General features: G+C 38.8%; 1 protein-coding gene across 1 annotated transcript in view; it reads right to left on the reverse strand.

The window, feature by feature from the left end:
* CENPJ (centromere protein J) overlaps positions 1-17793 on the reverse strand; it is a 921807-nt gene that overhangs the window by 727805 nt on the left and 176209 nt on the right. The window contains exon 4 of the mRNA XM_044072847.1: positions 9204-9333. Within this exon, the coding sequence (XP_043928782.1) occupies positions 9204-9333 (130 nt within the window). The remainder of the gene's footprint in view (positions 1-9203; positions 9334-17793) is intronic.

Consider the following 17793-nt stretch of genomic DNA (forward strand, 5'->3'; position numbering starts at 1 on the left):
CTGTCTTAACTTGCTCTCTTTTCCACAACTAATCCCTTCCTAATTTTCCCTTATTCTTAGTACTCTACTTTTTCTTACCTCCTATCCTTGTTAACTTTATCTGACAAGTATTTTTTAACTTGTATAATGTTATTTCGGACTGTAATTGTGTGTGGTAGTAATTAACTCATGTAGTAGTAATTTAAATTAAAGAGTTTGCTTGTTTTTTGTTTTTTACAAACTTTTTTACTAATTCTCTTATTTTTTGTATGCTGGTTTTTCTGTATGTATTTTCTTCTGTGGAGCTTTACTCCCCGGGCCGCTACTGAAAATGGAAATATCTCCAGCTAGACTAGCCCGGTCAACAAATGTAAAATAAAATAAAATAAATAAATGGTCTGTTGACCATGTCATCCCAGGCAGACAGATACTGGATCCCTTTAGAATGGCACCAGAAGCTTAGCCAATTGTTGAAGTCAATCATTTTGTCCTTGTACTGCAGCATCATTCTGGCTGATGGCAGAATGCTACTCAGGGCTAGGGTCATACCTGCCTGGGCTACAAGATCGGAGAGCTCTTCCATGTCTCTTTTCATGTAGTCCAGGGAGGTACGTCTCAGGTTGTTCACACCAACATGGACAATGACAGAGTCATATTTGTACTTGCTGTGAAGTGACCTGAGTGCATGGGTTATGTGGCGGATCCTGGCACCAGACAGGCAGCTGACAGTAACCTTCTCCTTGTTTAGCCTGGTGAGTGGGACATCAGTGTGCCTGACTATAGAGTCGCCTATGACTAGTGTGTTGGGTATGTTGTTTTGCCTTATTGGCCGTGTTTGAGTGGCACACGGAGTCTGCAGGCTATGTGTCATTTGGGCTGTGTTGGGGGGGTGGAGGTTGCTTGCATTTCTGCTTTGGAGGTCTCTGTTGCTTGAGCAGATTATTAGTGAGAGCCTCCGCGAATGTTTTTGTGTTTCTATGTGTGGATTTTGGTGGTGCAGATTTAGTGAGACTATGTGATGAGTGTGGTGTGGTGTAAGTGTTTACCTTATCCTCTTGACTTTCAAGTTCAGTCTCGACTGGAGAGAGCTTTACCTCCAGTTTGGCTAGATAAGTGCATCGCTCACAGGTTGTAGTGCTGGGTGGTAGGAGGAGAGGGTTGTCTGTGTACATGAGGCAATTTCTACATTGCCCCAAGATTCCCAGATGCATCAGATAGACAGGAGAGAATACTGGGAGCTGACCCTTGGACATGCTTGAATAAAAAAACTATTTTCCTCTAGATAATTGAGGAAAGTGAGTAAAAGAGCTGTTTTTCTCTAAGCAAGTGAGGAAAGTAAGTACCAAAACTGTTTTCCTCTAAGTAATGAGGAAGGTTGAGTGCTGTAGTAATTAGTAGGTTATTTAGTGCTTACAAGTTCTGAACAAGTGCTGATCACGAATAAGCAAATTCAAGTGCTAAAAGTAAGACTCTGTATCTGGACTAAACTAGTTACAGGAAAGGGGGGAAAACAAGTGCAAATGTGTGCTTTTAAATCAGAAAGTTGAGAGAGATGGAAAAACTGCCCAAACGGCCAACAACTACAATTTCTGGGCCAGAACCACTCCTTATGTGGTAGATAGGTTACCTAGTGCTTACCTCTCCCACTGATAAGCTAGAAGGCTTCCCTCCAACACAGAAAGCTTGGTGGGGGGGGGGGGGCTCAGAAGCTTACATACAGTCCTGGATACAGCAAATCTGAATCTGGACTACACTATTTACAGGAAAGGTATTTTTTTATATATACAGAAAAGTAGCTAAAACAGCAGTCAAAACAATTCAAATACAGTGCAAGCTAGCACACTTGAGTATGTAGCAATGTTAGACCAAACAGTTTAAAAAATGCAATTAAATTAAAAATGACTAAAAACAATGCAGAAAGAGTCTATTAGATAGAATGAGGTAAAGAGATGGGACTGGGGGGAGTGTCCCAGATTAAATCTACAGTGGGGGTGGGCAACTGCAAAAACCTCCAAATTTAAACAACAACACGGGAATAGGGAGGGTGGATATGGGAAAACCAACACCTTCAGCAGAGATCTGAAAAACTATACAGTGAAGCAAAAATAACAGTGCACAACTCTGAAGTCAGCCAGCAATGATATAAAATTAGTCAAACAACAATTACCAGTACACAACTCTGAAGTACCAGAAAAATATACTCAGCTCTGTAAATCTCCAGATAGTTTGAAGAGCACTCTTTCAGGACACAGGAAGGCTCCAACAATGATATTTAACAATCATTTCATATGGTTAATAAAACTTACCACTGAAGGAAATTCTTTTCAGTCTTTAGGCTTTGCATATATGAAATCAATTCTTAACAGCTAAGAAATAAATTTATATTTTAAATTCATTAATATAAAAAATGAGATTTATGTGCTTTCCCACTGCACACACCTCTAGATTTAAGGAAACAGAACAATGTTAAAATTAATTTACTAAAAAGGACTGGATTAGTATTATGGTCTGATTGCTCTGAAAAAGGAAAAGCTAAGTCCCTAGAATATTTAATGAAAGAATATAAGTTGGATGAATCTGCTAACCAGTTAATATGATACAACAGTAAGAAATTGCATGAATTTGTAGATATGAGTGAAGATAAACAGAACACTATTCCCCCAATATATGCATATATGAATGCTATCATCGAAGGTAGATTGACCAACAAAGGAAGTTTGTCCAAGTTATATAAGTTAATTATAAATAATAAAAATGTTGATGCAAAATTCTGGAACTTTTTAGATAGCAGTGGACTGAGTGACTCAATAGATGGCAAGAATAAAACTTTGCTACTAAAATCAGTTAGTCAAATTTCAAGTTTATACTACAAATATATATATATATATATATATATATATATATATATATATATGTTACTCCCTAAAAAGTCTCCAAGTTTAGTAAAACGACTTCTTCATTTTGTTTAAGATGCAGTAAAGATGTAAAACCAGATTGGACACATGTTTATGGACTGTGAAAAATAAATTGTATATTGGGAAGAGATAAGTATGCATCTTTAGTATACTTAGGGGTTATGGTCTGATAATTCTTCTTTAACTAATCAGTAATACTAATATATGTTCCACTTTCTGTAAATGTAAAAGCCAAAGACCCAAAAATGTTTTGGTCCCTCTTGGCAGTTGCTGGAAAAGTTACTATAAACAACTGGAAATCAAACTCAGTTCCTACATTCAAAGAATTTTAAAATCTAACAGCAATACTATATAAAACTGAAAAAGTGATTAGAATAAGATCTGCAAATCATACTAAGACTGTCAGTGGTTGTGATAACCTTGAAATGTTGCTACTGAAATACCAGGACTCAATGTGTTAACTGTATAAGATTATCTTCATGATTCAATGTATTCCTATCATTGTATAACAATACATTATATTAAATTTCTACCTTTCTGTGTATATATTGTAAATATGTTAAATAAATAAAAAATTCTTAAAAGGAAAGAAACATGCTGCAAGTAAACAGCAATGGAAATACCATATTTTGTTTTCTTTTCTAGTACTGTATGTGTACCTATGTCACCCTTTCAAATGTCAGGTTTAATAAAGACGCTAACAAATAACTGCTCACAATAGTGATAAGGCAAGGGCATAGTCAATTATGCTGTATGTATCAAGCTAAAAGTCAGAAACTTGTTGCAAACTGACTTTCAAATAGATTTAAATAAATCTGTTTCCACAGACTTACTATGAATGCATAATGGTAATAGCGTATTTTGTAGAAAAAAAATAAATTAGACATTCCAACAAAATTATACTAATGTAATTAATAAGTAACATCCTAGCTAATTAAATAGTTTCCTTTCTCTCATTAGCTCACGGGTATTACTTATGAACAATGTAAAAAATGAAAAATCAGTTCCCTCTAGAATGGAATCGAGATGCTGCAACTCAATATTGATATGAAACTTCTCTTTATTAAACGTTAAGCGCTTTCATCTAAAAATACTTAGACTTCTTCAGAACAAACAACTGCCCTTAGGCATACAGTTTATAAAGGTGTCGTCATCAACTAATTAAATCAATTAATTAATTATAAAAAGCATTTAAAGTGCCAGTGTAAAAAAATGCTCTTATACACAAAATTGCTCTTAAGCAAAGAAGTTTTAGATTTGTAAAAACAGTTTTATGGTAACATACACATAAATGTACCAATCCAGAACTCATAAAAACATGACTATAAAAATATGACTATAAAAATGTGACTATAAAAATATATATGCTCTATGAAGCATTCCATCAATAACCTTCTTGATGGACAAAATTAGTAACTGTTCAACAAATTAAAATATTTTATAATATTTTATCTCCCCCTCCTACCAGTCTATCCAGTATTTGCCAATATTGGCTTAACTGAAATGTGGTCATTTAGTCCTGGTGGAGTGGATGAATTTAATTTAATTTGCCATCTAGTCTCTAACTCTCCCAGTTTTTTACTAATATTCCCTCCCCTGGGATTCACTATGGCAATGTCTAAAATGGCAAAATGAAACAATTTACAACAGTTACTTTCTTGCAAGTGTCTCCACAAAGCATTTTTAGCATCTTTTTTCTTTATGCAGTAGTAATGGTCATAAATCCTTTGCCTGAGGCTCCTGTCGGTCTTCCCTACATAATAACAGTGACAGCTAGCACACTTAGCTAGGTAGACTAAATGTGTTGTCCTACAATTCCCTTTCTTAAAAAATATTTCAGTCTTGGTGACATTTTCCAATTTTATACTATTCTCTAAGAATATATATCTGCACTGATTACACGTGCCACATTTTGTTGTACCTATCTTATCTCTTCCCTTATTGTTTATTTGTATCTTCCTTTCTAATTCACATTTCAAATTATTCCCATTCCTAGATACAAATCTGGGTATATCTCCCACTGTTTCAATAATTCTTCTGTCCATTTTTAATATATTCCAATTATTAATAATAATACTTTTAATATTGGTGGTCCATGGGGTGTGTTGTAATATACAGGCCCTAGTATAATCAACATCTGTCACTCTATTTGCTGTTACCATGTTGTGTGCATTTACAAAGGGACCTTTGCCTAATAGGGGAACATATTTATTTCCCCATTCTTTCAGTACATAGCTGGTTACATCTTTCACTAACCATCTAGGGTATCCCTCTTTGAATAAACATGTCTCCTACAAACTGCAATTCAACAACTAGATCATTGTATTCAGATGTCATCCTAGCGGCCCTGATACATTGCCCCTTGATTATACTCTTTTTTTGTATAGTGGGATGGGAGCTGGTGTATTCTAAATATCCGTTACTAAAAGTTTCTTTTCTATATATCTTACTTCTTATTTTACCCTGATCAACTGTAATTAGGGTATCTAAGTACGCTATAGAATACGGATCTACATTGAATGTGAATTTCAATTCATTGCTCTTTGAATTCAGATCACTCATAAACAATTCCAATTCTCTTCTATTACTTTTCCAAATCAAAAATATGTCATCCAAAAATCGATAATAACATGAAACTTCTTGAAACCTCTTATTACTGAATATGTGTTCTTCTTCCCAATCACATAAATAAATATTTGCAAAAATGGGGGCACACGCTGCCCCCATTGCTACCCCTTTAGTTTGAATGTAGTATTCCCCTTCAAACATAATGTAATTGTGTTTCAGTACTAGTTCCATGAATTCAACTGTAAGCTGTATTTTATCCCTTGATAAATTACTTAATTTTTCCATACACCTTTCTAATCTGAAAAGTCCGTCCTCCTGTGGGATGCTTGAAAATAAGTCTACCACATCTATGGTCACTAAAAGTGCCTCAGGGCACTTTTTACACTGGCACTTTAAATGCTTTTTGTAATTAATTAATTGATTTCATTAGTTGATGACGACACCTTTATAAACTGTATGCCTAAGGGCAGTTGTTTGTTCTGAAGAAGTCTAAGTATTTTTAGATGAAAGCGCTTAACGTTTAATAAAGAGAAGTTTCATATCAATATTGAGTTGCAGCATCTCGATTCCATTCTAGAGGGAACTGATTTTTCATTTTTTACATTGTGTTGACCGCTTCCCAGTTCGTTGATTACTTATGAACAGTCTTACTCAGCTATGCCAAGCCTAAGCGTCAGCTTAAGCACAGACTGCTTGGAAAGAGCTCTCTCTACTGGAGCTGTGATAACAAGTGGGACTCCTAACACTCTGAAAAATAAACTGCAATTTAGACATTAAAACACTGGATTATGAAATTTGCTGTTGCATCTTTCCAGGGTTTTTGCAAGGAAATTTCACCCTCTAACTTGCAGATCTCATCTCCCCACACTCCTGCTACCAATATATACTGTCTCTGAGACTGCAAAATCTCAAGAGTAGAAGAAATATTTCACACTACCAAGACCTCAGGCTTAGTACACATCAGTATACATATTTTCCTGCTTCTCACTTGTAATTTTGCAGTTCTATGAATCTACCTATGATCCTTGGAATTTCAGCAGGCATCCTTTGGAACATGAAGCTGCTCAGGTGAACATTCAAAACATATGAAAAATTCAATCCATCCATCCATTCATAACCCCTTTCCCCCATTTTTGCACATGAGGCCAGAGTGTTACATCAACAGTGGCAATCATCTAGAGCTAGTGTTCACACAGCTCTTTTGCAGACAATAGTAAAACATTTTTTCCTGGATGACATGAAGAAATGCTATCAGATTTCTTTGAAATTTCAAAATAAATATGCCCGTAGGAAAGCTACCAGTACTGATTAAAGAGGGTAAGCTGGGGTGATAGATTTTGCTCTCCTGGCTAACAGCACCTGATGCACTGTGGATGGACAGTAATAACTACAGGAGACGGCAAAGACAATGATATGACACATTATTTAAAGTTACAGTATGTGTAGACAAATTAAACAATTATATAAAAAGAATGCAATGTTTATTTCAAACAGAAAGCTCTTCAGTCAGCATTATAACAGTTTAACAATGCCAAATGAAATAGAATATAGCAAAATGAGTGTTTTAAATTAATATATTTACTTAATAAGCAAACATTAGAAGTATAAAGGCATTACAAGTATGAATATACTGAAGATACAATGTGCTCACAACAGGAATGTTTCCAGATAGAACAGACAAAATACAATTTAATTTAATTTTCTGTGTATGCCTAGACATTTTGTACAGAAATTCATGGGAAATAGAAAAGAGGGCCATTTTCCAACTGCACATAAGGACTTATATTTTGGACATGAAAACAACGGAATAAAGAAATATAAGCAATAGTTATAATTATGGTCCTTGTGATACAATTTGGAGGGAGGGCTGCAGGTGCCAGTATTATTTACATAGTAAGCAACAGCATGCTTAACTTTTATGGGCAAAATGTAATGCATACTAAAATAGTAAGGGAAATTATCAGGTGAGAGAAAGAGGATAAGACATTGTGGGAAAATGTTAACTGTCTGGATAGTGAATGATGGTACAAAAGAACAGCCTTATCTCAAGTGAAGAAAACTGTAATAAAAACAAGCATGTATGGTTATTTACAGTGATATATAATGCATAGAAATATAATAATTAAAGATATGTAGGCTTAATTAGAATAATAACTAACCAAAACAAGCAAATCAACATGCAAGCAAGTAATGTAGGTTTCAAGTGATGATGTGTCATGTATGTTGTGAAATGCTATTGCAAATATATAAACAGATACACACACACACACACACACACACACACACACACACACACACACACACACACACACACACACACACACAAATAATAAAGTAAATATCTTCTACCCTCTTCTCATTAACAAGCTACCAAACTACAACTACTTTTACCTGGCCAGACGCCAACAGACTAATGTCCTCACAAACGCTTTTTTTTTTTTCTGTGCAATGCAAAAACAGATTTTCTAAATTGAGTCTTTGTCTGGAACTCCCTTTTATTCCTAAAGGAACAAGAAACTTCTCAACCCTCACTTTTCAAAGACTTTTTACTTCCTTTTCCCTATAGTTCCTCTCAATGCAGTTTGTTTCAGGACCTAAACATGATAACATGAAGTTAAAAATGTGTCAAGAGCATTGCGACAACAATGAAATTCAGATTGTTGAAAATTAATGGGGAGAATTGGGGGATTCAAGTGCTGACTTAGAACTAGACAGGTGTAGAGTGGAATGTTTTGTCACAAATACTGTTAGAAAAGCTGGGGTTAAAAAATACTGATGAGAAAGCTTTTGCACATTGCTATCTATTCTAGACGCTGAGACAAAAAAAAAAACTGCTAGTAATTGATCATGAGAAAAAAAGTATAGCTCACCTTTCTAATATGCACTAACCCTAACCTTAAACCGACACCTTACCTTAGGAAAATCCTTGCAGGAACACTACTACTATTCAGACAAATTTAGTCTGAATATTGTAGTAAGGTTTTGGGACGGCCACGGTGGTGCAGTGGTTAGCATTGCCGCCTCACAGCAAGAGGTTCTCCGGTTCAATCCCCAGCTGGGGTGCCTTCTGTGCGGAGTCTGCATGTCCTCCCTGTGGTCGCGTGGGTTTCCTCCGGGTGCTCCGGTTTCCTCCCACATCCCAAAGACATGCTGCAGGTGGACTGGACACTCTAAATTGGCCCTAGGTGTGCGTGTGAGTGTGCCTTCTGTGGAAGGTTGGGCGCTGGGCTGGCAACTCGACACCGTAAAACTCCACTGCCAATCAATGTGCGGACAAGGTGATCCGCTGTGGCGACCCCTAACCGGAAAAAGCCGAAAGAAGAAGAAGAAGATTGTAGTAAGGTTTTGCTGTATGTACACATACATATACACACACTCCATATAGCTAGTGCAGGACGGCACTCAATTCACCCCGGGGATCACTCCAGTGGCTCTACTTGACAGAGGTACTGGAAACCAATGTCGGGTGGCACGATGCCAGGATAATCCTATGGGCTAGGCTTGTAAAGGCTCTGGGGCCATAAGCCTAGTACACACCTATGAACCTATGTAAGGTAATCTCTGCATGGGGATTTTCCATATCTCTGTCCTAATAAAGAGCATATAAGTATTTTTTTTCCTGAAAATGTGAAATGTCCGTCAAGAGCACCATCAGGTTACCAATAACAACATAATAAAACACACATACATAGGTAAATGAACTGTTTGACTGTAAGAGAGAACACAGCGATATCGGTTTACCTTAGATTTTCTAAACTCTTTTCTCGTTCTTCACGGAGTTTTGTTAGAGCTGCATTTTCTGCTCGGAACCTTTCAATTTCAGTTTCAAGTTCTACAAGTTTCTTTCTCAAAACCTGAGACTGGACTACATCTGGAAATGAAGTTAGCATCTATTAAAATCAGTTACTTCTATTAAGGATGGTAAAAGGTTTAATGCTCAAAATGCTGAAAATCTACTTTTCCATACAGATTATAAATGTCAGTAATTGAAATGGTAAAAAAATGAGTTGCAGTATGACCACAGCTTTACTTCTTTATTAGGCTATAAACAGTATTCATAAACAAACTGCACAGTATGAAGAGGATGCTTGCAGTTTGCCACATTGTGCAGACTGGAGTTGAGTCAAAGAACCAAGTTTAATAAAAGTGCAATGACCTGTTATGTGTTGTATGCAATGCATGTAAATGACTGCATAAAAGATGCAAATGAAGTTAAGCTAAACAAGCAAATGAGGTTGCAGATAAACATATTCAAATATGTTGAAAGGGAGTATACAACTATGAACTAGCTTATATAACTATTTTTTATGACTTGACTGCAAAGCAAAGCAACTAATATTGACATTGCCGCTCAAAGAGTAGAATTAAAAATATTAAAAATGTTAGGAATGGCAACTGTATACATTGAGCAGCATTTACGTGGACACACAGCAACTGTTCTTTGTTTGACTACATATCATGATGTCCTACAGCATCAATAGCAAAGACAGTAATTAACACAGAGGCTGACTTTTCATAGTTTGACTGATAAGCACATAACTAAGGAGTCTGGTACACATATAGCACCCACAATACATAGAACACCCCCATGAGAATCTAGGGGATATCTAAGCAGTTAGCACAGAGGATTAAGGCTATAAGCTGTTAACATTCTACTTCCTGTAGTCAAAGGTACAGAGTTTGATTCCTTTCACCTCAATTTGTCTCTGTGAGGATCTGGGCAAGTCACTTAACCAGACAGTGCTCCTGGCTCACCCTTGAAAAGAAACTTGTGTGTCCAATAAGCTTAGCAGGCTAACAAATCTATAAAAGAGTGCTGTGCTCATCCCCTTGGTGACCAAAATATAGATAGCACTGACTATTCTAACTGCAAAGACCCATCAGCAACAAACTGTAATACATTAGATATATCACAGCCATCTCCCACAAGAATAGCTAACACAATCCTAAGCATAACGTTCCTGCATGTGGAAAATGTATTTGGCTTCCCAGGGCTGTAGGACAGAAAGCCAACATTCTGCATAGCTTCTATGTCATCATATGCCTCCCTGGGTTACTGGATGCCATAGACTGCACCCACATCAAAATTAAGGTTCCAATTGGACCTCACTCAGACAGGTGTGTCACCAGGTAGGTCGCTCCATCATTCCTGAACTTTCAGTTAATATGCAGTACAGAGGAGATTATCTCCAACATTTGTGTGCATCACCATGGCTGTACATATGATTTATATATTTAGAAGATGTTTGACCTGTATGGCCACTTTCAGTGAGGTAAATTCAGACAGGGTTATCTGGATGGTTAAGCGCAGGCTCAATGAACAAAACAAAGGTGTACTGATAAAACTGTGTTTACTAAAACCCCTAAATTTTTTGTCGGATGCAAGTGGGGCTGGATATCCTCTACAGTCCTGGTTAATAACTCCTATCTATTAGCTTGAAACTGCTGTTGAATTTTCATATAGTGTTACACATTTCACGACATGGAATGCCATGGAATATGTTTTTGATATGCTCAAAACAGTTCCTCTGTTTTTACACATTTGTAGTGCACTGTAATACAGACTCCGCATGGACAGCTGAGGAAACTGTCAACTTGTCATACACCACTGCAAGAGCAGCAGCAGGAGATGATCCTGAAGAGAGCACTGCACATGCAGCAGGAGACAACTGTGGGACACAGCAACCATACAGTGATAGTTACTGTCACACTGACTAGACTTGATATATGCAGAATTACTCAAGTTGCTTCAGTATGCCCAATTATTCATCAATCAGGCTTAGTGCATGATCTGGTCACAATGTGCAACACAACACAGGATGGTGGGTGTTATGAGTCACAGTCATTATCTTTTGCACAGGTAGATGGTGCAATACCATAAAATGGTGAAAACAGACTGGATGGGATAAAGCGGTATCCAGTACAAGTCACAAAAGTCTCAGCTACTGTCACCTCTCTACAAAGAGATCCTGCATCTATGTCAACATCCCACTCTGTCATCCTATCCCCATTCCAACACATATCAGGCCTTTGCACCAATGGAGATGAACACTACAAAGTCCAACATGGCCTCTGTTATCCACTGTAGTGCCCACTCCCAAAATCATCCTCTTGAATTCCATAGAGCACATCTGTAAGCTTGACTGTACAGTACATGTCCGCAGATCATCTTTTGATTACATTCCTGCACATCTGTTGATCTAGCCCCAGCACTGCCTGCATCTTGGGTGTTATATGGAAGCAGGACACCTCTGTGTGCAACTGTTACATACCTCCGGGAAGCAAGTCCACATGAGAAGCACTGCACACACATAAGCCTTCCTGTTCTGATAAAGGGAAACAACTTACAACAGCAGCAGCCACAAGAGGTACCACTCTCCCTGAGGATGCTTAGTTCTCCCGCTATACAGCCATAATGTGTTCAATATATATGGCGATCTCTTCATCTTCTCTGTAGAGTGCCAGTCCCAGGATTTACAAAGAAAATGGCACTGTGTCCCAAGACTGTAACCCCTGACCATCTCTATCAACAGCATTGTAGGATGACCCTGTGCCACCATCATCAACCCTGTGTTTAGCCTTAGCATGTTGCTCATCACTGCTATTTGTTAATGCAGAACACAAAGAACACCACAGTAAACTCAATGAGATATGCTATTGGGGAGTGCATCTGGGATGCAGGGCAAGGGTGGTCAAGCAGAAAATAAAGAGGTACCCAAATTTACTTTTAGTGATGGCGCTGCAGACCTGTGGTTCATATTAAGAAAAATGTGCATTGTGCTATCCGGATTATTCTACTCTTGGTGTGAACAGGAACAGTTTAAGCAAACCTGAGACAGGCAGTACTTACTTAGTATATCATCTATGGAAGTACATGGAGGCTGGGCCGGGCAAGCACATAATCCAACCCAGCACAAGGGATGGTTTATGATGCAATGGGATACTAGGGACTTCTTTACATTGTCAGTTAGTGGGAGGAAAATGGTGGGCCACCACCACCTGTTTCAGATCTGTCCCACTGTCTACTGTCAGCCTTTGACTTTAACCATCTGATCATATCAGTGAACCTCCTCTGTGACTACTACACTTGGGTCCTTAAGGGATATTGTGAACCCTTTTTACCAAGCAAAAGTATACCATACTGCCTGAGGTCTCTCAGAAGGATATTCGTTTATTTAATGCTAACATTATTCACTCTTTTCATTCAATGGGGCCAGTGCCCCTGTTAGGATAAGGTTCTCTGCACTGCACACACTGAGTACCTGAAGAGACTTCATCATCCAGAAAAACCTAAACTAGATTAAGTGGGTAATCAGAGAATAAATGAAAGAACCAGAAAATACAATAATTGCATCCATTAGCAACAAAATAAAACATCTACTGTTAGGTAGCAATCAGGTGACAGGAAAGAATGGCAGCTAAGAAAGTTCTCGCAAATATGCTTTATACTGCAAAGTTACAGTTGTGTACAGTGATGTGATGTGCAGAATGGGAGGCTTAAGGAAAATGGCTTCTAAGTGAAAGTCCCTGTGCTTTCAACCCAGCCCTTATTTTAAAGTACTGATCAGAAGCATTGTATGATAAGCACCACATTTCTACTTTTTTTTAACTTAATTTGTAAATGAAAGCTCAGCTTCTTTAACCAGTATTTCCAGAAGGTCTCAGATGAATGTAAACAAAACAGTAAAAAGTTAGAAAGGAGAAAAGCTGTTGGGGTAGCTTGATTACATGTTCCCAAAGCTGAATCATATTTGCTCACTCTCTGCAAAAATCCTTAAATAACAGGGCATGGTTAAAAGTATTCCAATAATGCTATTCTTGCATGTTCAATAATTAGGAAATGTTTCTGGGACTAGCTTCAACAACTCTTCCAAACTAAGACTCTGGCTGACATTTTAGCTCACAGAATTAAAGCTATGGTCTGCTCAGGATCTTCTTCCGATAATCTGCAGTTTGACTCATTCTAACTTTCATATCCAAAATGTGCAACTCTGAGCAAGTTGTTTAGCTCAGCAGTGATTCTAAGTAGCCACCAAAAACATGAGACTTCCTTGGTGGTCGTCCTGGTTAATAAATGAACAAAATATATTAAACAGTTTCCAGGGAAGTAATAGCCACTCCAAAAAAAAGTATAATTGTTTAACTGTTTAATGTGTTCCTTTTGTCTCATTATCCTCTAGTTTTGTTTCCAGCCATGATTAAAGATATTCTACTATGGGCAAAAGCTGGAAAATACTGGATAACAAACTAAACACAGCGCAGGTCTCTAATTCTGACATTATTGTTTTGAAAAGCTGCAACTCAGTTTGGGCAACTTCTTAAATTAATCTAAAATTCAAGTTTTTCGGGTACTAATAGATGTATGAATCTGAAAGAAAATATTCTCTTTGTAAGCTTGCACATGACCTGCAGAACCATTGTCAAGGGGTTGTACCGGATTAATTTCTGCATTAAAGACTATTTAAAAGGTTTGTAAATTAATGGCTTGCATGATTACTATTACCAAGTCCAGAGGCACAAGAGCTATTACAGCGCATATTTTTTTTGAACAAGAACCATCTTTATTAAATCATCATACAAGACATAGGCAAACTTACATTTACTATAAATAAAAACACACCATACTGACACAATTCCAGTTGCAAACATTCTACATTACAAACCACAAAATGAAAAAAGTAGAACAAACAAAATACAAAAACCAAGAAAAATAAGTTATGTACTCACCATAATGTTCCATGTTGGTAGTCCATCTCAACCTTCATTTTAACGTATGGTTTGGAGCTGATCCTCGGCTCCGACTCGGCCGAATTATAAGCTCGAAGACTTCTGGTTGGCTCGTGGCTAAAGCAGGTATCCCATAGTGCACCAGTACAAACCCCAGATCTTGTTTGCTGCTCACTAGAAGAAATAACCATAACAGACAAACCAATACTGAAGGGTCTCCAAGCAAAGATAATTTAAGAATTAGAACCTCCAGATTCTTCCAGGATGGGGGCAGGAGGGCGGGTTGGTAAAAATGAAGGGTGAGATGGGCTACCATCATGGAATGTTATGGTGAGTACATAACTTCTTTATGTTGTGTAGTCCAATCTCACCTTCATTTTTACGTATGGGACAGCATCCCTAGCACCTTATTCTTGAGTGGCTCACTGGAAAATACTCCAGAGCACCATGGAGCCAAAGGATGCTCTAGCCCTGGAAGCTAAATCCAATTTGTAATGTGAAATAAAAGCATGAGGGGTAGTCCACGTAGCTGCTGCACAAATATTATCAAGTGGGACCCTGGCTTGAAAGGCTGCAGAGGTAGACAGAGACCTGGTAGAATGAGCCTTGATCTTGAAGGGTAAAGGTCTGCCCTCCGAATTGTAGACAAAGGCTATGCAACTGGAAATCCAATTAGTGTCACTTTAGAAACTGGTAAGCCCAATCTGGATTCAGAAAAAGAAATGAATAATTGATAGGATTTCCTAAACTCCTTGGTCCGATGTAAATAAAAACGTAGCTGTCTACGAACGTCTAGCTGATGAAACCGATATTTAGCTGCATTACAGTGATTAGGGAAGAAAACTGGGAGTTCTATGGATTGATTTAAGGTGGCATGAGAACAAACTCTGGGGACAAAGGAGGGGTTAGTATGCAGTGAGACCCTGTCTTTATGAAAGATCAAATACGGTGGCTTAACAGATAAGGCTTGTAACTCCGATACTCATCTAGCTGATGTGATAGCCACCAAAAACAAAGTCTTCCAAGACAAAAATTTTAATGAGGATGATTGAGAAGGTTCAAATGGGGAAGATGTCAGTTTGGACAACACAAAATTTAAATCCCAAAAAGACACAGGTTCTTGGAGAGGTGGCCTCAGCAGAGTGGCTCCTTTCAAAAAGGTCTTGCATAGCTTATGAGACATTAAATTGGTGTCTGGAAATCCTAAATGGAAATGAGAAATAGCCGCCAATTGAACTCTGATAGTGGCAGCGGCAGATCCTGCTGAAAAAGCTTGAAGAGAAATTCCAAAATTACAGGGAAAGAAGCAGTGTAGGGATCTACATTTATTTTGCGTGCCCAAATAGAAAATCTTTTCCATTTACTGCCATATAGTCTCCTAGTTGAAGGTTTATGGGAGGACAATAAAGATATGTGACACTGAGGAAGATACATCGTGAAGCCTGACTAGGGATGGAACTGGAGCAGCCACACTGTCAATTTGAGGGTGTCGATTGAGGGATGTAGTGAACCTGACATGTGAATCAACAGATTTAGAGCTGGGTCCAGAATCCAAGGATCGTCCAGGAGAACAGGCTCAAGGAAGGGGAACCAAACCTGAAGAGGCCAGTAAGGAGCAATGAGGATTAACTTGCATCCCAGCCATCTGGCTTTCTGAATCACTTTGGAAATGAGAGGAAATGGAGGAAAAGCATACAGAAGACCCAGGGGCCAATTGTGAGCTAGAGCATTTCTGGGTGTCTCCCCTGGAGGGGGAATGAGGGAAAAATAGCTGCTGCATTTGGCACTGACTGGACTGGCAAAAAGGTCGCAGCAAGGCTGTCCCCATTTTTGGAAAATCTGTTCCGCTGTTTCGTGTTTCAGAGACCACTCGTGAGGCAGTAGAATCACTCGGCTGAGCTCGTCAGCTATCACGTTGGTCATCCCTGGAATGTGTGTTGCTACCAGAAAGCGCTGGGAAGAAATCGCCCATTCCTCAAACTCGTATGGCCTCTCGACACAGGGGGTAAGATCTGGTACCACCCTGTTTGTTGATATACCAAACTACTGACATGTTGTCTGTTTGTATCGCAATAGTCCCTAGAGGAAGAAGGTCTTGAAGTGCTTGCAACGCCAGGAACAACGCCCTCATCTGCAGAACACTGATATGTAGGTGAGCCTCGTGTTTTTGCCATGTGCCTTGGACCGCCCTGCCCAGAAAATGCCCCCCCCACCCGATCTGCGAGGCATCCATGGTCACAGTGGCAATGGGTTGGGCAGGAACAAAGGGGGTGCCCGTCAACTGGTTGGGTTCTATCCTCCAAAGGAGGTCCTCCTTGCATGATTCCGTCAGAAGAATAGGGTGATTCAGCGGAAGATATTGGAAGGACCATTGCAAAAATAGAAGCCACTGGAGAACTCATGTGCAACCTGGCTAATGGTACTAATAGGATGGTGGATGCCATAGTCCTGCGGAGCTGAAGAACCCACTTTGCTTTGACCTTCCGCAACGGGAGAAAGCGTTAAATTTGAATGATTAAATTTTGTGCCCTTTCGGCAGGGAGATGAGCTGTCATGTTCACTGTCTACCTCTGCGCCTATAAAAATCACAGATTGAGAGGGCAATAATGCAGATTGTTTCCAATTTATGGAGATCCCTAATTGAGCACAAAGTTGAATAGTGGCGTCCCTGTTTTGGAGAAGTAGATGCTTGTTGGGGGCGGTCAAGAGCCAGTTGCCCAAGTATGGAAACACCTGGAATCCCTGATGTCTCAGGTGAGCTGTCACTACTGCCATGCATTACATTAACACTCTGGGGGCTGTGGTGAGACCAAAGGGCAGAGCACGAAAATGATAGTGACTGGCTCCCAGCTGGAAGTGTAGAAGGCTACTGAATGCCTTGTCCATTTTTATATGGTAGTAGGCATCCTGGAGATCTATTGAGCACATCCAATAGTCTTTCCCTGACAAAGGAAAGGGAGTATTGACTGCAGTGTTACCATCCGAAACTTGTCCTTCCTCACGGATTTGTTTAATCTGCTGAGGTCCAATATTGGCCTCTAGTCTCCTGTTCGTTTTGGGACTAAAAAGAACCTGGAGTAAGTTCTGGATCCTATCTGGTCTGCTGGGACGGATTGGATGACTCTTTTTAAGAGCAACTTATTATCTCCACAGTTGCCTGATCCCTGAGTTTGGGTGGTACATCTGGGATCTTCTTGGGAACTGTAGAATATGAATGGTCAAAGCATGTGTTCAAAGGAGATTGAGTATGTGAGAACCTGTATGTACTGATTTGAACTATGAACTATTAAGTAAACTGCGAACAGTGGAAAAGTACTGAAAAACAAGAAAACTGCCAGATGGCAGGAAATGTGCCTTATATGGAAGTGTATCTGATTTTCTTTCTCTGCCTAGAGGTGTAGTAATGTAAACTGCTTCAAGCCTACGGGTAAACCACTGATTGATTAATTGTCTTTTGCACTATTTTAATTGGTCTAGTTTATATTTTTGTACTGTCAGCAATATCACCAGCATATAAGCTTACGCATTCCTTTGTTCGGGGAGTCTCCCTGGTACTTTCCAGCAGGCTCCCACATGTGTGTAATAAATACCACTGAAAGAGAGG

Source organism: Protopterus annectens, chromosome 5.part1 (genome assembly GCF_019279795.1).
Source record: "Protopterus annectens isolate FY-2018-M chromosome 5.part1, PAN1.0, whole genome shotgun sequence".
In the NCBI taxonomy this organism is placed as follows: domain Eukaryota; kingdom Metazoa; phylum Chordata; order Ceratodontiformes; family Protopteridae; genus Protopterus; species Protopterus annectens.